This window comes from Neofelis nebulosa, chromosome 16 (genome assembly GCF_028018385.1).
Source record: "Neofelis nebulosa isolate mNeoNeb1 chromosome 16, mNeoNeb1.pri, whole genome shotgun sequence".
Taxonomy (NCBI): Eukaryota; Metazoa; Chordata; class Mammalia; order Carnivora; family Felidae; genus Neofelis; species Neofelis nebulosa.
The window spans coordinates 61,880,223-61,898,207 of NC_080797.1; the positions used below are offsets into that span (position 1 = coordinate 61,880,223).

Genomic DNA, 17,985 nt, shown 5'->3' on the forward strand with positions numbered 1-17,985 from the left:
TCCTGGCCTCAGCCAAAGTTTTAGGAGTGTGGTAGGACCAACAGTGGGGAGGGAGAAAGTGGTGGTGGTGGTAGTTACACTTTTATTTCCCAGCTTCTTTTCTAGAACACAAGGGCTTTCCTTGCAAGTTCCAGGTCTGGAGCAGCTGTAGTCTTCATTTGTTTCATGCTCTTGCCAGGTCTGTCTTTGTCCCTTTCATGTCTGTCACCTCCCCACCCCCAAATTCTTTCAACACTAGCAACAGCACATGGTCACTTATTTATTTTTGATACAAATGTACATGACACACGTCTTGACAGTCAGCCCACCCACCACCACACAGGTATAGCCTGGCCCCTAGGGCAGAGGCAGGACAGAGAGAAGGGCTGGTAGGCACGGCCATCTGCCTCTCCAGCCTTCCCAGGCTGCTGCCCAGATTCCAGATACCCAGAGACTGCAGGGCAGGTGCTGGCCTCTCAGAGGTTATAGGAGGGGGCTCTCAGCTGAGTCAGGGACCCCGGGGAGCCAGCCCCAGGCTCAGGTGCTCAGTTCTCTGCCCCAGCCAGCACAGCCCCCTCCACAAGGGAGGGGGGGAGGAGAGATGCAGGGAAGTGGTTTTTTTTTTTTTTTTGTAAGTTCATAGAGAAGGGGACCGATGGGGGAAGGCAACGGGTAGGACCCCAGATGATTTACCAGCAGTCCCTGGCCCCAGGATGGGAGAGTGGGGGACTGACCCCTAACTCTGGTCCTGCTGCCCTGGTCCCCTCACCCTTCACAAAACTCCAGATGGGCCAGGCCTCCGGAACGGCACTGCCGCCCCGCACACGCACACACAGGCACGCAGGGACACTCAGTTACCACAATGTTAAAATTAAGGGGTGGAAGAGGAGAGAAAAAAAAAAAAAGATTTTCCAGTGTTTGCTGCTAGGGACCCTGGGAACACAGGTTTGGGCCCTGTGCCCTAGGCAGGGGCCGTTTGGCATTAAAGGAGAGCAGCAGGGGGGTTGGTGGCTACAGGGCAGGGGACATCCACAGAGATTATGTACAAAGGAGGGGATGCCCCCGGCTCAGCCCCCAACAGGGCTGAACTGGCTCATGGGGGTGGGGTGCCTGTAGGGGGAACTGGCCTCACTTGGAGTGTCCCCACCCGACCCTTTGCTGAGGGTGCCCCAGAGGAGAAGGGGCTGGGAGTGATGCCTTAGAGGCCCCTGCACACTAGAAGTGGGGGATGCTATGTACAGGGGGAGGTGCATGGAATGTGGGGGACAGAAGCTCCTGCCACCCCACCTCCCCATCCTTGGGGATTTGAGGGGGGCGGGCACCAGGGCGCCTGGCTGCTGGGGGACAGTGGCAGCACTAAGGGCACTTGTGCCAGCGGCTCCGTTGGGATGGGGATTAGTGTCTGGAGTGGCCCAGCTCCCATGGCCAGTGAGGTCCCAGTGCAGGTGAGGGTGCAGGGAGAGTGGTCACTGCTTCTTTTCTCGGGTGGTGATGGTGACCAGCTGCTTGGCAGCCTTGGCGATGTCATAGGCGCACTGGATCACCTGCTGAGTCAGCAGCTGGAAGTCCACAGGGGCGCCAGGCTCCGGGGGCACTGTCTTCCGGCACTCACTCTGCAGCCGGTAGGCGCTGGCATTGAGCAGCCGCAGTGAGCTGCGCACAGGCTCCAGGGCTGGCCTCTGGAGGGAGGGAGGAGGGAGTTGGGCCTTGGACTTCAAACCATGAGCCATGAACATGGCCCAGTGTGTCCTCCCTCGTCTCCACCCAGGTAGTGGTCACATTCCCTACACCTGCCCCACCCTGAGAGCCTTTCAATCCTGCTCTTCTCTCTGGCCCCTGTACCTTTGGGAAGAGAGAGGCCATCTCCGTCACAGCCAAATGGATCTTCTCCGAGCAGGGCACGAAGCTGTGGGGGCAGGGGAGGGGAAATAGCGGCAGGGTTTGCAGGAACAGAACATTGGTCACACACACCCCCCACCCCCGTCCCTTGCCCTCTGCAACACCCAGGGGCTGCTGTGAGCCCTTTACCTGTCATGCTTGAATTCTTGGGCAGCCCGCAACAATTCCTGGATGTTCTTGGTGACCTGTTCCGTCTTCAGGATGACATCCTCTGTGCTGGGAAGCCCAGGGTCAAGGTCTCCATCCAGGCTTTCCAACTCTGAGTGGAAGTCTTCTTCCTTGCCCAGCTCAAGAAACCTCTTCCCCTCCAGTCTGAGGTCAGGGTTAGAAAGAGACATTACAGTGGTAAGCCGCTTGCCTGTACCCTCACAGATCCTCCAGAGCCCACTCAGCCTTCTTCCCTGGGGTGTCTCACCCAAGCAGTGGGTCCCCGCTTTGCGTGTTCTCATAGTCACTGTCAGCACCACTGCCGTGGCGGGAAAGCTTGCTCTGGAGGATCAGGGAAGGGGTAGTGGGTGAGGTTCACATTCACAGACCCACACAGCCTATCACCTATCCCCTTGGGCCCTGGGGATTGGAACATTACCGTATGGCGGCTTCCTTCCTGGGAGCAGGACAGTAGTGGGGAGGAGGGAGTGAAGGGCACGGCTGAGGCTGACACCCCCTTCCGGATCTGAAACCCAGGAAGACTGGAGTCAGTCTCTCCTCCCTGCCACCCGCCTTCCAGCTTCCCGGCAGTGAGGGTAGGGACCAGGTATATCTAGTCATTCCTGTGCCCAGCAGCACAAAGCCTGACACCCACTGGGGCTCAAGACCTATCTGTGGAAATGGATCCGCTTCCTCCAGGCCCTACTTACCCGGTAAAGGCCAGCAGGGACATGCACTGAATAGATGGCATCATCCTCCAGCTCCTGGGGATTGGCACAGTAGGTGTCACGGAGGGCCCTGCGGCAGCCCCAGCCCTTTGTTCCCCCCAATCCTTGAGACCCACAGGCAACTCACAGTGCTGTGGAAAGGCTGTAGCCGGGTAGAGAGCTCATCCCCAGGCGGGGCCCCAAAGGGCTTCAGGGCAGAGCCTGGTTCATACATGGAGAAGGCCTGGCGGTCCCTGCGATGGGCACTCCCGCCAGGCCCCATGGGTGTGTGTTCTGCCCGCTCGCTGGGCAGTGGGGGTGTGGGCACTGGCCCGGGTGGCTGCCGGATCTGCAAGTTCTCTGCCTGCAACTTGTGGATCTGAGAGCGGACAGTGATGTCAGAAACTCCAGAGGATCCAGGCAGCACCCCACCTCTGGGAGCAGAGGATCCTCTCCGACCTGGGCACTCCCACCAATGCTGCAGCCCTTACCTCCCTCTGCAGCCTCCGGAGCTCATCACTCAAGCTGCTGTTGACCTTCATGAGCTGTTGCACCTTTGCCTCGGAGGTAGCCAGAGCCTTCTTCAGCTCCAGATATTCCTGCAGCGTCACAGCCCCATCGGACAGGTCTGAGGAGTCCATGCTCTGCAGAGTGAGACAGAAGCTGGTTAGCCATCAGGGGCAGGGGGTGAATGCCCACAGAAGACTGTTCTCGAGGCCATAACCAGCCCACTAGTCCCTGAAGCCCTGGGCTACAAGGGGATAGAGCCGGGCCTTAATGGAGGCCCGGGGAGGGGCAGTGCTCAGACCCGGGCACGGTTGTTCCTAGTGGCACCGGCGCTGCGCAGGGGCTCCTGGTCCGTGTCCTCGTCTGAGGCCACACTGTCGTAATCGTGCTGGTCGTCGAGGTCACTCTGGCTCCGCGCGGATAGCTCAAGGTTGTCTGAGGACATAGTCCAGTTACTCAGTATTCTGCCACACGACCCTTCCATCATGCCACCCCAAAAGAGAGCCATGAAAGAGAATATACTAGAAAAATGCCCACTGCCCTCAGCCCTAGCCACACCCTTCCCACCTGTGGGGCTGCTCAGGCTCTTGCCCTGCTGTCTCCGCTTGGCCTCGCTGAGAATGTCAATGATCAAGGTGGCAAACTCTCGGGCATTGAAGCGGGCCAACTTCTGTCGCCCCTGGTAGGCAGAAAGAACCCAGCCTGCATGACGGGCCCCCTTACAGCTGATAGATGGGTGTGGGAACAAAGCAAGGCCATCCCCTGCTACCTGGCTCACCCGGCCAGATTCTGGGTGCCTGGGGAGCTCTCAAGAAGAGGCTGGAATGTCCCCCAGAAGCTGCTCACGAAGAGCTTAAAAAAAACTTTCCCCCAAATCCCAGTGCCAGCAGGGCCCTGAGAGAGGCCTAGGCCAGGGGAGGAGAAAAGCAGGCCCAGGCAGAAGCCCACACAACAGCCGGTGAGGAAGGGCAGGGCCCGCGAAGCTGGCGACCCCAGCAGGGGAGGAGAGGCCCCTGTCCGTCCCCCTCACCTGATTCCGCGTGGCCGAGTACTCGGGGTTCACAGGCAGGAAGGGTACAGCGCTGCGCTCCGTCACCAGGGTGCTGTGGTTCTGGGTAGCCAGCCACACTGGGGGAGGAGGAGGGGGGGGAGGAGCAGGGAGCAGATCATCCAGAGCGTCCACGGTGGCCAGGCCCACGGGGTGGAGGTGGGGATGTGCTGAGCACAGCCTTCCTCGATCCTCCCCACGTCCACCAAGTGCTGGTGTTCAAACCAGGGGTGGTCTTCAGACACCGGAGGCAAGGTTGGGTCAGGGCAGGGCTGGGCAAGGCCAGCAAGACTGGCTAGGCCGATGACGACGAACAGAATGAGGCAACTCCTCCTTGCCAGGCCCAGCCCAGGGTTTGGGCTGGAATCTGGCTGTGGCCAGGAAGGAGTGATGTGGGGGGGGTGGAGTGGGACTGGGGAGTGAGCCAAAGTGGGAGGCAGCCAGAGCAGAGATGAGCCCCAGTCCAGGGGTGGGGGCGGAGGAGCAGGCTGGCTGCCTCCAGCTCAGCACGCTCCGCCTGGCTGGGGAGGCTGCCTGGGCTGCTCACAGCCAGCAGGGGCGGAGAGGCAGACCTGCCGAGCAGACCAACCTCAGGCCTCCCTTCTTAGTCCCAGCAAAAGGCCCCAAGAGCCACACCAGGTCCTAGCCCTTCCCCAGCAGGTGGGTAGGTACCCGTGTCTCATCCACCCTCGGCCTCAGATGCCCTCTTGGCTCACCAGCGTCATTTTCTCTTCTGTCTACCTCGTCGTACACATCCATGGCAAGTTCCTCAAAAAGCCGGTTGCTGAGCTAGAGACAAAAGGGGGACCCAGTCTTTGTCAAATCAGTTGGTCCCCAGTGCTGACAAGGCCAGGTCAACCAGGATGTCCTAAGATGTGGGAAGTGGCTTATGTCCTTTATGCTGCCCAGCCCCCACAATCTCAGAACTGGAAACTGGGGCAGGGGTCTCTCTGCCAAGCTCCAAGGTGGGAGAGGATGGAAGGGAGACCAGATCAGACCAGTTAGTGCCCTGGTAGGTCAGAGGTGGAGCTAGGGCCCAGGGAGCCTACGGAGGGCAGAGCCAGGGTCAAAGACCAGGGGTGGGGAGGCGGGGGAAAGAGAGCAGGGAAGACAGAGTGAGGGGCAGGTCAAACCCTTGGAAAAGGAGACCATCAGAGGAAGGAGGAGCAATCGTAGGGGTCGAGGCTCAGAGGTGAGGACAGCTCCAAGTAGAAGGAGCCCATCCAAGTGGACTCACCGCCTGCAGCTTCTTCTTGGCAGCTTTGGCCAGCTCGGACAGGTCTAGGCTGTGGAAGGAGGAGGGAGATGAGAATGGGCAGACAGGAGAGGTGACCAGGCCCCCACTTGTGACTCCCAAACATGCAGGGATCCCAGGAAGACAACATCCCAGATGCTGCACACCAGATGCCGCCCCCCACCCTGCCCCCAACCTCCAGAGCCTGCTCCCGAGGCAGGCACCATATACCTCTGAGACATGCACTTTTGCCGAGATCTAAGTCCAGAGAAAGGCAGCAGAGGAAAGAATAGGACAGAGGCAGCGATTACCCAGGAGCAGGGCCCCACGTGCCTTCCACGGCAAGCTCAGACCCATCTCCGTGTATACGCCAGACCCGGAGGGTGCAAAACGAACTCCTCTCCCCTCCCAACCTGCTCCTAGACCAGCCTGCTCTCTCCCTCTGTGACCCACTCACCCAGCACCAGCGTCTGCTTCTAGGAGTCACCAGAAACCTCCCTCACCCTCAAGCCCCAGCCAAGCTTTCTCTGGTTCTGCCATCGATCCCTCTTTGCCTGGGCCTTTGCAAGTTTCTTCATCTGTCTTCCCACTTCCAGTCTTGCCCCTACAACCCTTTTTTTCCACCCAGCAGCCTGGGTCACCTCTTTGACACGTTGGGCCACACTACCCCTGGCCTTAAAAACATCTTAATGACAAAACACATGTATGGATACTTCAACTGTACTTTAATAAAAAAACTTCCTTAAAAAATATACTATGTGTTTAGTGTGCATTATCTTATTTTAATCTTGTCAACAGCCCAGAAAACGTAGGTACTGTTGCCTTTACTCCCAGGAGGTAACTAAGCCTCAGAGAGGTTAAGTAGCCTGCCTGAAGTCACACAGCCAGTAAATGGCAGAGCTGACATATCCGGGCTTGGAACCTCTCTGCTCTTCTTGGGGCTCACAGGACTCGCCATTCTCTCGCCTGTTTCCAGTCCAGTGCTGCTCCTGGGATTCCCTGCTTCTCACACTATGCTCCAGCCACATGACTCCCTGCAGGTCCTGGCACAGCATTTCTCACTTATACCATTTATGCCTTTACTTCTGCTGTACTCCCCACACTGAACTACAGCTACCTGACCAGGCTGCCTCCTCCTCTAGACTGTGAGCTGCTGAAGGGCAGAAATCATATCTGAGTTACCCGTGTGTCTCAGGGCCAAGAACGGCAGCTGGCACCGGGCAGGTGCTCGGTTAGCCCTTTACGGAGTCCATGCCCATATGTGTTTAAACACATACACCAGACACACATGCAGGTACACACACCCCGCAGAATAAGACCAGAGAAGTAGGAGGGAATCTTGGAGTCTCAGAACAGAGTAGGTCTGGGTTCAAGGATTCAAGACGCCTAGGCCTGACAATCCCTGTCTGCCCACACTGGTCTTTGGAGAGGGAGGGAGCCTCCTCTCTCGGATCCAGGCCAGCAGGCACAGGTTGGAAAAACGGCCTTCAGATGTGGCCACCAGGTGGCGCCAGCATCCATCTTGTGAACTGGGTGCGTGTCCCCCCCACAGCCTAGGCGCGCGGAGGCTTTTCAGATCAGAGGCAGAAACACCTTAGTTGTGAGGGGCCCTGCCCCCACCTCCCACCCCTCCCTAATTTCTGAGCACACCACAGAGGCCCACAGTTAGTCAAATCCCTGGAGCCCACCATCTTTTCAATGAAAAGCAGAGGCTCATCTAAAGATTTTACAGTGGGGTGAGTGCCACTGGAGCAGAGCCCAGTGAGCCACCCCTCCTGGGGCAGGTGTTTCTTGTACTCAGGCCTATGTGTGATGGCCTGGGGCTCAGGCGGTGCTTGGCCATGGGCTGAGCTGACATCCCTTCCCTGCCTTAGGGCCCAGCATTAGGGAGTGAGGATCTGACTGAAATGTTTGTACACCAGACCCGGGGTGGGGTCCCTAAAGCCCAGGAACTGGGAGGGGTAGAGGTTCTGGGGTTCAGGTACCCACATGGTGTCCAAAAGCCCCTGGGAAGGGGCATCAGGTGGGCACTCACCTGTCAGCCATCTGTGGGATGATGTAATGCCCATTCTTGTGATCTGAACAAAAATAAAAATGCCAAGTCACTGGTGCTGGGTGGCCTTAGCAGCTGGGAGCCCACCTCACTGCCATGAGCAGACCTTGGCACCCAGAAGTGTCAGGGGACAGGGATGAGGGCAGGCCACCCCCAAGAGCCCTGGGAGCTGGCTGGAAGTGATGCCCACCCCCCACTCCCTACCCCAGTGTGCTGTAGCCCAGAGCCTTCATCAATTTCACAGGAGCCAGTTGCCTAGCAACACTGTTCCCCAGCCGGCTCGGTCACCATGGCACCTGCTGCTGGGGTGTGTCTGGGTCCCACCTGCCTGGCCGAGCCAGGCCCACCCCGCATTCTGCTCACCCGGCTTGCGTCCACAGAGATAGAAGGCCAGCCGGTCAGTGAGCTCATACTGGCATTCGACTAGCCTTTCCGCCAGCTCATGGTGCCCCGCCTGCCTGTGGGGAGGGGGCATGGCTCAGCCCTGCCGCAGCAGTCCACTCCCCCCACCCGCCCGAGCCTCACCCATCATCCGACCCTCACCTGGCATAGTCAATGGGCGTTCGGCCATTAACATCAGGGGAGCCAGGATCAGCCCCATACACTACAAGAAGCTCAGCCTGCAGTGTCTGCCCCGCCTTGGCAGCCACATGCAGAGGTGTGGTGCCCTTCTCTGGATGGAAGAAGTTGGCCTGGGCACCCAGGGACAGCAGGCGCAGACATGTCTCCAAGTTGCCTGTCCGCACACTTGAGTGCAGTTGCTGCAAGGAGCAGAGTCTGCAGCAAGTGTGTGCGAGCACCCCCCCCCCACCGCACCCCCAAGCCGTACCAAGTTAGGCAGCTGCTGGGACTCCTACCAGCTCCAAGAGCCCGGCTGAAGTTGGGTTGTCAGGGAGGACAGAGGCTTTAGTGCCAAATACTAACAGCTGCTATCAGTCACCATCTACCTGTGCTATGGGCTCTGCTTGAAACAGGCATTATCTATGAGGGAGATGCTGTTGCTTCTTTCCCATTTTACAGAGGAGGAAACTGAGGCTCTGAGTGGCTAAGAAACCGCCTCAAGTTTTCCCAGCTTTTGGATGGCAGCCTGTTGTGTCCACCTAGAGGTGGAGGGGCCTTGGCCACATGCAGCTGACCACGCAATCCCATCCCCTGCTGTGCCCACGATTCTTGCCTGACCCGGCTGGCTGCCTTTGGGGCCTAGGGCTCGGTGGTGATGGAGAAGCCCTCGGGGTGCTGTGGGCAACAGGAGGGGAGGCCCACCCATCTGTCCACCGTGGAGCCCCTCTAACCTTGCTGAGGTCTTTGGCAGTGACCCCGTCATCTTCCCGGCAAGGAAGCTTGTGCACAAATGCCAGCATCTGGTACTTGGCCCTGATGAACTCTGACTTGATGGGGCTGGATGGGGCACAGAGGATGAAATGGGTGGGGGGCAGAGTGGGAGAGGCTATTCCCCCCGCCACCTCTCAGACCCACGTCCCACACCACGCAGCCCCTGCCACCACCCCTCCGGCACAACTCACTGGACTTTGTCTTGGGGGTTGGCTTTGCGCCGGCCGCTCTGTACTTGCGCGGGGTCCAGCAGGGAATGCTCCCAGATGGAGTTGGCCCCGTTGCTGGCGAGCGTGTGCACCATCTGCAGAGAAGAAGTGCCAAGTGAGAGTGCCCACTGTGCACTGGGTACTGGGGGAAACACCTCCAAGTGCTGGCCGCAGCCGGCGTGGCTGCAACCAGTACCAAGGGGCCTGTTGTGTGCCTGCCACCATCACACCTCCATCCAGCTGGGCCGCCCAAGCACGTGGGTCCTGGTCAGCACCTCAGGTTGTATGGCGAGTGTGCCAAGGCTCAGAAAGATAAAGCGACTTGCTCAGTGCTATGTGGCCAAGCTAGTAAGTGGCGGAGCTGCGGAGAGAGCCCCGGTCTGCGAGACCCTAGTCTCAGAACCCCCCCACCCCGCCGTCTGCATGGCAAACACAATGGATGGAAAGGGTCAGGGTTAGGTTCTGCCCCAGGTGGGTGCCGCCCTCTGGAAGCCGCAGAACCCAGAGCAGCGTGTGCGGGTATGGGGGAAGTGTGCCCACGCGGCCTGGCCCCATACCTGCAGCAGCGTAGGAGGCCAGGCGCTGTGGCGGAGGTGCTTGACAATGGAGATGTGGCGGCCCAGGCTCCGGTGCACACTGCAGCACTCGTCACACACCAGCACCCCCCTGCTGATGGAGGCCCAGCCAGGGTCTGCCGAAGGGGGGAAGCGACAGTCAGCGGAGGCCAGGTCGTCGTCGGCAGTACGTGCCGGGCACCTACTCCGGGCCCACATTAGCACTATGCTCACACACTTCAAGTACCTAGAAGCTGGGACCGCCGGGACACAGGTTGCTGAGGAGGAAGCTGAGCTATGGCGTAGGAGGGATTTCCCCAAAGGCTCGCAGCAGGTGACTGACAGCTGGGCCCCTTCCTACACATCTTTGCCTGTCTGGGGGGTGAGGGGGTGGGGGGAGGAATGTGTGGTCCCCAGGGCCTACTCAGCGGGTATGTCCTGCAGTCTTTCCCAGGGAACAAGACAGTTGGCCCAGGCCTTCCCCAGGGAGGCAGGAATCCTCTGGGGGATGTGACACCAATGCTACATGCCAGACATCCTAGACACTCCTGTGTCTGGGTCAGTGCCACATCTCTCCTGCACCCAGGCTTCTGCTGGAACCACTGGCCACCCGCCTGACCCACCATATCCTCCATGGGCTCCTGCCTTTGCCCTCATCTTGGCAGGCAAGAGGCTGTTTCATGCTGAGCCTCCTGCCACCATCACTGATGGGCTGAGCTGGAGCCCCTCTTAACAGGGATGGAAAGGGCAAAGGAACTAACACTGGATACCCACTGTGTACTAGATAGACCTGTATGTACGAGGTCTCTCACAACTGTCAGACAAGGCAGGAAATGCTATCCCTGCTTTACCAATGAGGAAATGGTGGCTCAGAGAGGTTAGAGCAGTTGCTCAAGGTCACACAGCTGATGAGCAGGATTGTTGGGATGTGGACCCAGGCACTTTAGACACCAGAAGCCACGCCATGTTCACACCCACTGCTTTTCCTCCGTTCTTGCCTGGAAGGGGTCAGGCCCAAGTGGGCAAGGGCCCTGGAAGCCACTCTTTACTCCCTGGGGAGCAGCAAACTTTGGAAACAAGAAGCGGGGCCAGGATAGGGTGGGAGCTCCTTGGGTGCTTCTTAAGGGCAGGGGAGATGCCACCCATCCCAGGCCCCTTGGGAGAGGGGGAGGAGACAGCTGCACACAGCTTAAGCTGTGGAAAGGTCACGGGGGAGAAAGCAGCCATTGTGTGCCTCCAGAGAGTGGGGGCAGGGAGCTTCTCTCCCAGGACACTGTGCTCTGCCCGGGCCCCCCACCCCAGTCTCAGGAATCCCTGTGCTGGGTGGGGGAGCAGGGACTGGCTATCTTCCTTGCCTGGGAGTGCTTAGGGAGTCCAGAAGTGGGCCCCCCAGGGGAGGGACAGGCTTGGGGTAATGAGAGCCTCTCCAACCAGAAGGCAATTCTCAGGCCCTTCCCCACAAGGACTTCCATCAAAGTTTCCAGGAGAATTGTAAGGAGACCGAGTCAGGGTGCAGCCTTTGTTCTGCCTACAGCAAGTGTCCCCTCCATAGGGGACAGGAAGAAACAAAAAGTGAAAGAGGGGGTTCAGCTCTTTGGGTCTAAGCTTCTTTAGGCATCTACCCAAAAACAGGGCAACAAGATGCCTGCCATACACCTTCCCGGGAGCTGATTCTAGGGGCCCACGAGGAAGGGATCCACCATCTGTGCCAAGAGGGGGAGCCCAAGGACACTCTTTAGTACTGGCTTTACCCAAACAGTGAGGCACCCCAGTGAGGCACATGGAAAGCTCCCTCCCCCCACTCCCAGATCACTGGGGTTAGGGGTCTGCCAGCCACCAGCCACCTCCAGCAGCCCAAGCAGGAAGCTGGAAATGACGCAGCCTAAATTCCTCTTGTTGAAACGGTGGGGTTTCCTGTAAATGGGGAGCCGCCCAGGCCAGGATCTTAAATGGGCCGCCCTGAGGCCTCCAGCCCAGGTCCATGGCTCTACCGGAGAAGCAGGGCCTGGGAAAACTGCACATATATCGAGAGCCAGACCAGACATGGTGAGACTCTGAACATGGCAATGACCAAGAAGAGATCAGGATTTGGGGAATGTAGTCCAAGGCTTTGCTAGCCACTCAGCCTGGGGGAGGGGTCCTCCCTCTCCTCCACAATGACCTGAAACAGGAAGGTTGAGCAGGGGGCACTGTCCTGGCCTGGGGAACGCTGGTGTCAGCTCACTGGGCTACACAGATGAGAAGCCCACTATCTACTTCTTACATGCCTGAGGGGCCTTGCGTCTACCCAAGCAGGAGCCCCCAAGCCCCACTTAGGCCAGTTCCTAAGGCCAGGTAGAGTTTTTGAAAAGTCAAACGGCTATTGTAGCTGAAGGTTAAGGGACTCTTGCCCCCAAGAGGCTCCCTAGACTAAACTTGGGGTGGAAGGGACAGGGACATAAGGGTTTTTTTGTTTTAACAGGCTCCATGCCCAACTGCCAAGTGTGGGGCTTGATCTCATGAGATCAAGAGTAGTATGCTCTACTGACTGAGCCAGCCAGGCGAGAAGATGCGGTGACCTCCTCAGTATCCTGCCAACACTCCTGGCAGCTTCTGCTTCAGGGTGGGGGTCTGGGAAGTGTGGGCAAGTGGTAGGAGGGATCCTGGGATAATGTTAACCATGCAGGCCTCTACTAAGGTGAATTCATGTCATCACCCAAAGCCATTAGTAGCCTCTAGGTCTGCTCTAAGGGCCAGCGTCTCCTGAGCAAATTGTCACTAGGCACGAGGGAGAAGTCCACCATCTTGAAAGCAGCTAAGAGTAATTAATCCATGGGGATAAAGATCAGAATGGCGGTTACTTCTGGGGGCTGTTGAGTGGGAGGGGGCAGAAGAAGGGTCCAGAGAGTGATGGAAATGCTCTACCTCTTGACTGGAGTGGTGGTTACACAGGTATATAGACATGTAAAAACTCAACAGGCTAAACAGTAAGCTGCAGGAACTCTGCTGTACCTAAATTAAACCTCAGTAAAAGAGGAAGAGAGCCCACCATTCACCCCACCCAACAATCTACATTGTGAAGAAACAAATGAGCCTGCAGGTTTCCAAATGTCCCCAGCCAGTGGCCATCCATGCTCATCCAAGGTGCCACCCGAGGTACTTCAGGTACCTTGAGGTATTCACTCCTGTGCCACCAAAGTGAGCTGGGCCAGGACTGTGTGGCAGAGTGAATGGAGGGGGACGTGGGGGGAACACATTCTCCAGGGCTCCTGACTGCTGCGCCTCCCTTGCCTCCATGGCAGGCAGGTACACATGTGAGGCTTGATGAGGTAGTACCACAGCAGCCATGCCATGCCCAGCTGTCTTACAAAATCCACCTGTCACTTATATGCCCAGGCCTGGGAGCAGAGGGAGGATGAAGACCTTTGGGGTCAGCCTGCACTTCACCTTTCACCTCTTTAACCTCCCCAAATTAACCAACCACAAAAAGGCCACGGCCCCACCCCTAGGGCTGGACACCCCCCTTCACAGTGAGAGAAGCCTATGACTAGGTAGGAGGCATACACCAATGGAGTCCAGACTGTTGTTTACCCTCGAGCCTCATACCTGGACTGCTACAGTCCCACACCGGGGATGCCCCTCCCTGCATCCTACAGTGGGGAAATGGGGTAGCCAGCTGGGTTCCTGACAAGCATCCAAACACTCAGGGAGTGCCTGCTGCCAGGTGCTGGGGTAGGGTGATGTGTAAAGACTTTGTCAGCACCCTGCCCACCTCACTCCTCACCTTCTCACCACCTGCCTCTTCTGACCTGTATTCTGGATCAGGGGAAAAGGAGGTACCTGGGGCAAAAATGCCTCTGTGGGACAATGACTATGGATAGGAACCAGACAGTCCCAAGGTTATCAGATACATACCACTCCTTCCTGAACCCACTGGGCACCCAGAGGCTTCACACAGCCAAACGCAATGAAAGAGGGACAACTGACTTGCTGATTCTGCCCTATGTCCCTCTGGCTGAGAATCAGGACCACAGACTTCAAGATGGGATGGTCCTCAAAAACCATTTTTATTCCAACTTCTTTACCTCACAATTGAGGAAACTGAGGCCCAGAGTGAGGAAAGTCTTGCCATGGGTCACAGGGTAAGCTGATAGGGTGTCTGCTAATCACTCCCCACCCCCATGCTAGGCCTGCCCCGCATAGTATGTATAGACCAGCCTGGGAGAGGCATAGAAGGCAAGCTGTCCTCTTAGCCCTTCCATCCCCAGACGTGCATGTGGTTGGGGGAAGGAGATCACAGTTTCCAGCTCACTAGGGTAAGGACACATAAGCCCAGATAGCTTCTTCAGGGTCCTCTAGACCTGAGAGGAGTCACAGGGTCACAACCACCCAGAGTACCACGTCTCTTCCAGGCATCCACAGTGCCAAACTCTCTAGCCTGGAGGCATCAGAACCACCAGAGTATCTGTGGGTCCCAACCTGTTGGGGCCCCGGGCCTGTCCAAAGGGTAGCTAGAAGTTATGGGCCCATGAAACAGCACTTCACACTCTCACACTTAATTGTGCCCACAGTCCCCCTGGAGTTCACAGACACACTGAGCCTTCCCAGAGGTCTCCCAGGGAGATAGCTCCTTTTTAAAAGAGAGGATGGACAAGAGCCAGGGCTTCCTTCCCCAGGCCAGCTGCTGAGCCCCATCACTGGCAGTGTCCTCCCACATCATAAGATAACAGCCTCTCAGGTCACTGCTCCTCACTTCCTCAGGTCAGGGGTGGGGGGTTCGCATCAGCCTGGATCTGACTGTGCTGGGAAGAAGGGAAACACCACGGTAAATACAGCCAGGAGGCAGGCGAGGAAGCCAGATCCTGAGAACCTAGGCGCCCTTGGGTACTGTTCCCTACCCATTTCTGGTCAGACTGGGCTAGAGGGCTAGGAGGGGTCTGTGCCCAAGCTGGGTCAATGCTAAGCCCCCTTCCCAAGCAGGCCTTACTGGTGCACAGGAAAAGCCGAGCTAGTTGCTCCCAGGGATGCCTCAGAGGAAGATGCCCAGACTGTACTGGCCCTCAGCACCAGGTCCTGCAAGGAGCCCCCGCCTTGGGAAGTAGGGGCAGGGAGTCCTAGGAGGAGCCACCCCCTGGTCTGCTCACGAGGAAACACTATCCAGGCCTCCCCTGGCCCATCTGCCCGGTTCTCTGCCCCTTGACCTCCGCCACCTCAGCGGGCGCGCAGACCATGCGAGCAGCAGGTGCAAGACGCGGGGGTGGCACTGAGATGACACAAAACCACACTCACCCCCACTTCCTAAACCTTGCTGGCCTCTGCCACAGCCCTCCTGCCACCCCACCACCCCAGGCTGGCGCTTCCGTTGGGATACAGAGATGGAAGGTGGTGGCGGGCGGGGGGGGGGGGGGGGGGGGGGGGAAGGGGGGGCGGGGGAGGGAGGGCAGCTAGCTGCCTTCCTCTCTCAGACTGAGGGGTGGGATGTGGCGCCGGGAATGTCCTTCCTTGCTCGTCCACGGACGCGAGGGACTGGGGCCCCCAGCCGGCCCTCCCGCCAAGGACGCGGCTCCGCAGTAGCCCGGGCGGGGGCCGAGGCCGGAGGCCGCAGCCCCCAGCCCCGCCCCGCCCTCCGGCCCCGCACCGCGCTCCCGCCAGGCCCCGGCGCCTGCCCGGCGGCCTCGCTGCGCGGTCCCGCCCCCGGCCCGGCCCCGCTTACCCGGGGCGCTGCAGTCCGCACACACCTCCGCCCGCGGCCCCTTCCGGGACATCCTCAGCGGCGACGCGGCCGCAGCCCTCTGGGCCAGCGTGGGGGGCGCGGGCGGCGGGCCCGGGCGGCGGCGGCCCCTGCTGTCCGGCCCCGCTCCGGCAAGGCCCCGGCTAGGCTCCGCGCGCCCGGCCAACCGTCCGCCCCCGGGGCTGGCCCGGAACCCGCCGTGCCCGCCTGCCCGCTCGCCCTCCGGCGCCCTCCGCCCCGCGCCGCCCCGCGCCGCCCCGCGCCGCCCCGCCGCCGCTCGCCGCTCGCTCTCTCCGCCCCCTGCGCGGCTCCGGGCCGCTCCTGCAGGAAGCGGCGCAGGCCCTGCCCACCGGGGGAGGGGCAGTCTGCACTCCCGCCCCGCCGCCCGGCCCTGCGGGCCGCGCCTCCCAGAGAAAGGAAGCCGGGAGCGCGGGCGGGAGGGGGCGGGGGTGCTTAAAGGGGCCGCGCGGCCTCCGCTAGACAGGCCGGAGAGGGCAGCATCGCCTTCGGCCTTGGCCTCTGCTCTGGCACTCTCCGGCCCCGCGGCAGTGTGAGTTACCCTCACAGCCCCATCCGCTTCGCTTTCCAGGTGGAGGGTGGTCCAGGGGGCTCGGCCCCGGGGACAGTGACCCTTGGGGAACAGGGAAGAGAGTAAGGAGCTGGAGGCCCAGGCCCCCTTCCCCGTCAAGAGGCTGTTGGGGTACCCGCCTATGTCTGGCTGGGGTAGCATGTGTGTCCTGGTCCCCCATTTGTCCTCATCTGTGGGTCCAGGTGTGTGTGTGTGGTCACACCCTTGTTGATTATGCACGACACCAACAATATGGACGCCCAGGTGTTCCTCTGCCTCCCAGCTAAAAATACATCTGTACCTCATCCATGCTTCCATCCCAGGAGGAAAGAATCTGGGCACTTTTTAAGGACCTCCCGAGGAGTGACCACTGTGCCTGTGTGCAGTAATATCCACTTGGCATTTCGTCTTGTATACGTCCACGGTGTTTCTGGGCCACCGCAGGTTTGTGTGTCCAGGGCGTGTGCACATAACACACAGGGACATTTTCTTGTGGTGGCCTTTCTTCCTGGACTTCACACAGAGACTTGGCGTAGGTGGGGGGGACAGGAAGCGGAGGCGCGGGCCGCACGTGGGTGCACCCCTGCACTGAGCATGCTCCCCCATACACGTGTGCCCCGCGTGCACCCAACCCCCATCCCTGCAGCAGCAAAATGCCAGAGCACTTTGCTTGTGGGGACAGGGCACGGGTGGCCAGGTCCAGGCCTGGGGGCCAGGTCGGTGGTGACAGAATTAAGGGAAGATTCCCAAGGGGGTAGGGGGTACTGCTCAATAACAAGGAGGGAGGAGGGAAAGTCCTTGGGCAGGGGTTCGGGGTTGGTCGATTTTATCCCAGCGGTGCCAGAGCAGCAGTGACTTGTGGGTGGGCAGGCTGCTTCCCTGGGGGAGACAAGTAATGCTCATGAGTCACACCACCCGAAATACAAGCAAAGCTGCCTCCATCGCCTTTTGCTGCAGCCCAGATTGACAAGTTTGTTTGAAATCGCGATCCACGGGGTATATTTATAATCGCACCTTAAAAAAAAATTTTTTTTTTTGCAGGCTTCCCCTCCCCCCACAGCCAGCCGCTCAGCTGGCGGGGTTTCTGCAAGCAAAGGTACCTCGCAGTGGGGGTGGGGGTCGGCGGCGGGGGGAGCACCACCTGCCGCCCCATGCTGCACCCGCACCAAGCAGTCAGTCTGTGGGCTTGATGGCCCTAGGCTGGGCGATGAAAAGGAGCGGCTTGGCCGCTCTTTACCGGGCGCACAGCCCACGAGCGGTGGCCGCCCATTCACCCCCGATCGACCCCCAGCTACGGAATTTCATTTATTAAATGTCGAGGCGGCTACTGGCAGCCCCATCGCTCGGCTGTCTTTGTTTCTCTGCTGTGTGGGCGCGTCTCGAGCACGTGGCAGCTGGAGCGCGCAGACCGGAGGAAGAGCGACCCGGGTTTAGGCTATGGCCGCCTGGCAAAAAGAGGCCCGGCTGCTAAGGGGATAGGTCCCCCAATCCAGGCTGAGCTCCCCCTCTCCCAGAGCTACAACGCTTTTTAGGATGATTCACCCCACTGCCCCCTCCCGCCCGCCAGCTCCACCTCTCGGTGGCCCAGTGACTACCTGGGCGTGGCCTAGGCTGAGAGGCACTGTCCAAACTTTGTTCCGGAAGCCCCCAGACCCACCACTGCAGACCTTCTGGGCCTGGGACTAGGGATAGAAGGTTTTCAGGATTACCCTTGGGAGATGTCGCCAACTCAGGGAGCAGGACAGTAAAAAAGAAATCTCAGACAAGGTTCTAAAAACAGTTTAATGAAGAAACGTACACGCATTCTCCCGGCCACTCCTAGCCGTCCCTACTCCGCTCCAGCCCCCTCCCCAACTCTGGCCGCAGCCACAACACTCTGCTGACCCCTCGCGGTAGAGGTGGGCAGCGGTCCTCGGTTGCCCGAGGTGCCAGCTGGCTCCTCCCAGGCTGGAGAAAGGGGCGAGGCAGTCCACTCCTCCCTTATCCTTTCCCGCCTAGGCCTGGCACCGCAGGGTGTGGAGGAGGAAGGAGAGAAGAC

At 59.4% G+C, this 17,985-nt stretch overlaps 1 protein-coding gene across 2 annotated transcripts; it reads right to left on the minus strand.

Annotated features, from left to right (window-relative positions):
- Positions 1-246: 246 nt before the first annotated feature.
- On the minus strand, positions 247-15,670 carry GIT1 (GIT ArfGAP 1). 2 transcript variants are annotated; one of them, XM_058705647.1, is made up of 21 exons: positions 15,362-15,670; positions 9,673-9,806; positions 9,098-9,210; positions 8,867-8,972; positions 8,118-8,335; positions 7,938-8,032; positions 7,557-7,599; positions 5,753-5,779; positions 5,525-5,573; positions 5,004-5,076; positions 4,270-4,367; positions 3,807-3,918; positions 3,541-3,674; positions 3,224-3,376; positions 2,881-3,111; positions 2,736-2,789; positions 2,465-2,551; positions 2,294-2,367; positions 2,008-2,190; positions 1,822-1,885; positions 247-1,658 (listed from the first exon to the last, which is right to left on the minus strand). In XM_058705647.1, the coding sequence occupies exons 1-21, from the start codon at positions 15,411-15,413 to the stop codon at positions 1,446-1,448; spliced, it is 2,313 nt and encodes a 770-aa protein (XP_058561630.1). In that variant the 5' UTR covers positions 15,414-15,670; the 3' UTR covers positions 247-1,445. The 2 variants fall into 2 exon arrangements, with proteins under 2 accessions (XP_058561630.1, XP_058561629.1); XM_058705646.1 differs by lacking the exon at positions 5,753-5,779 and having other exon boundaries at positions 15,362-15,546.
- Positions 15,671-17,985: the final 2,315 nt, after the last annotated feature.

What these genes read in the sequence shown, in the direction of transcription:
- GIT1 (XM_058705647.1), bottom strand. Translation starts at nt 15,413, where the DNA reads ATGTCCCGGAAGGGGCCGCGGGCGGAGGTGTGTGCGGACTGCAGCGCC. An exon ending in ATCCCACAGATGGCTGACAG is followed by an intron (nt 5,780 to 7,556) that starts GTGAGTGCCCAC and finishes CTCTGGACTTAG; the next exon opens with ATCTCGGCAAAAGTGCATGT. An exon ending in ACTCGGCCACGCGGAATCAG is followed by an intron (nt 3,919 to 4,269) that starts GTGAGGGGGACG and finishes TCTGCCTACCAG; the next exon opens with GGGCGACAGAAGTTGGCCCG.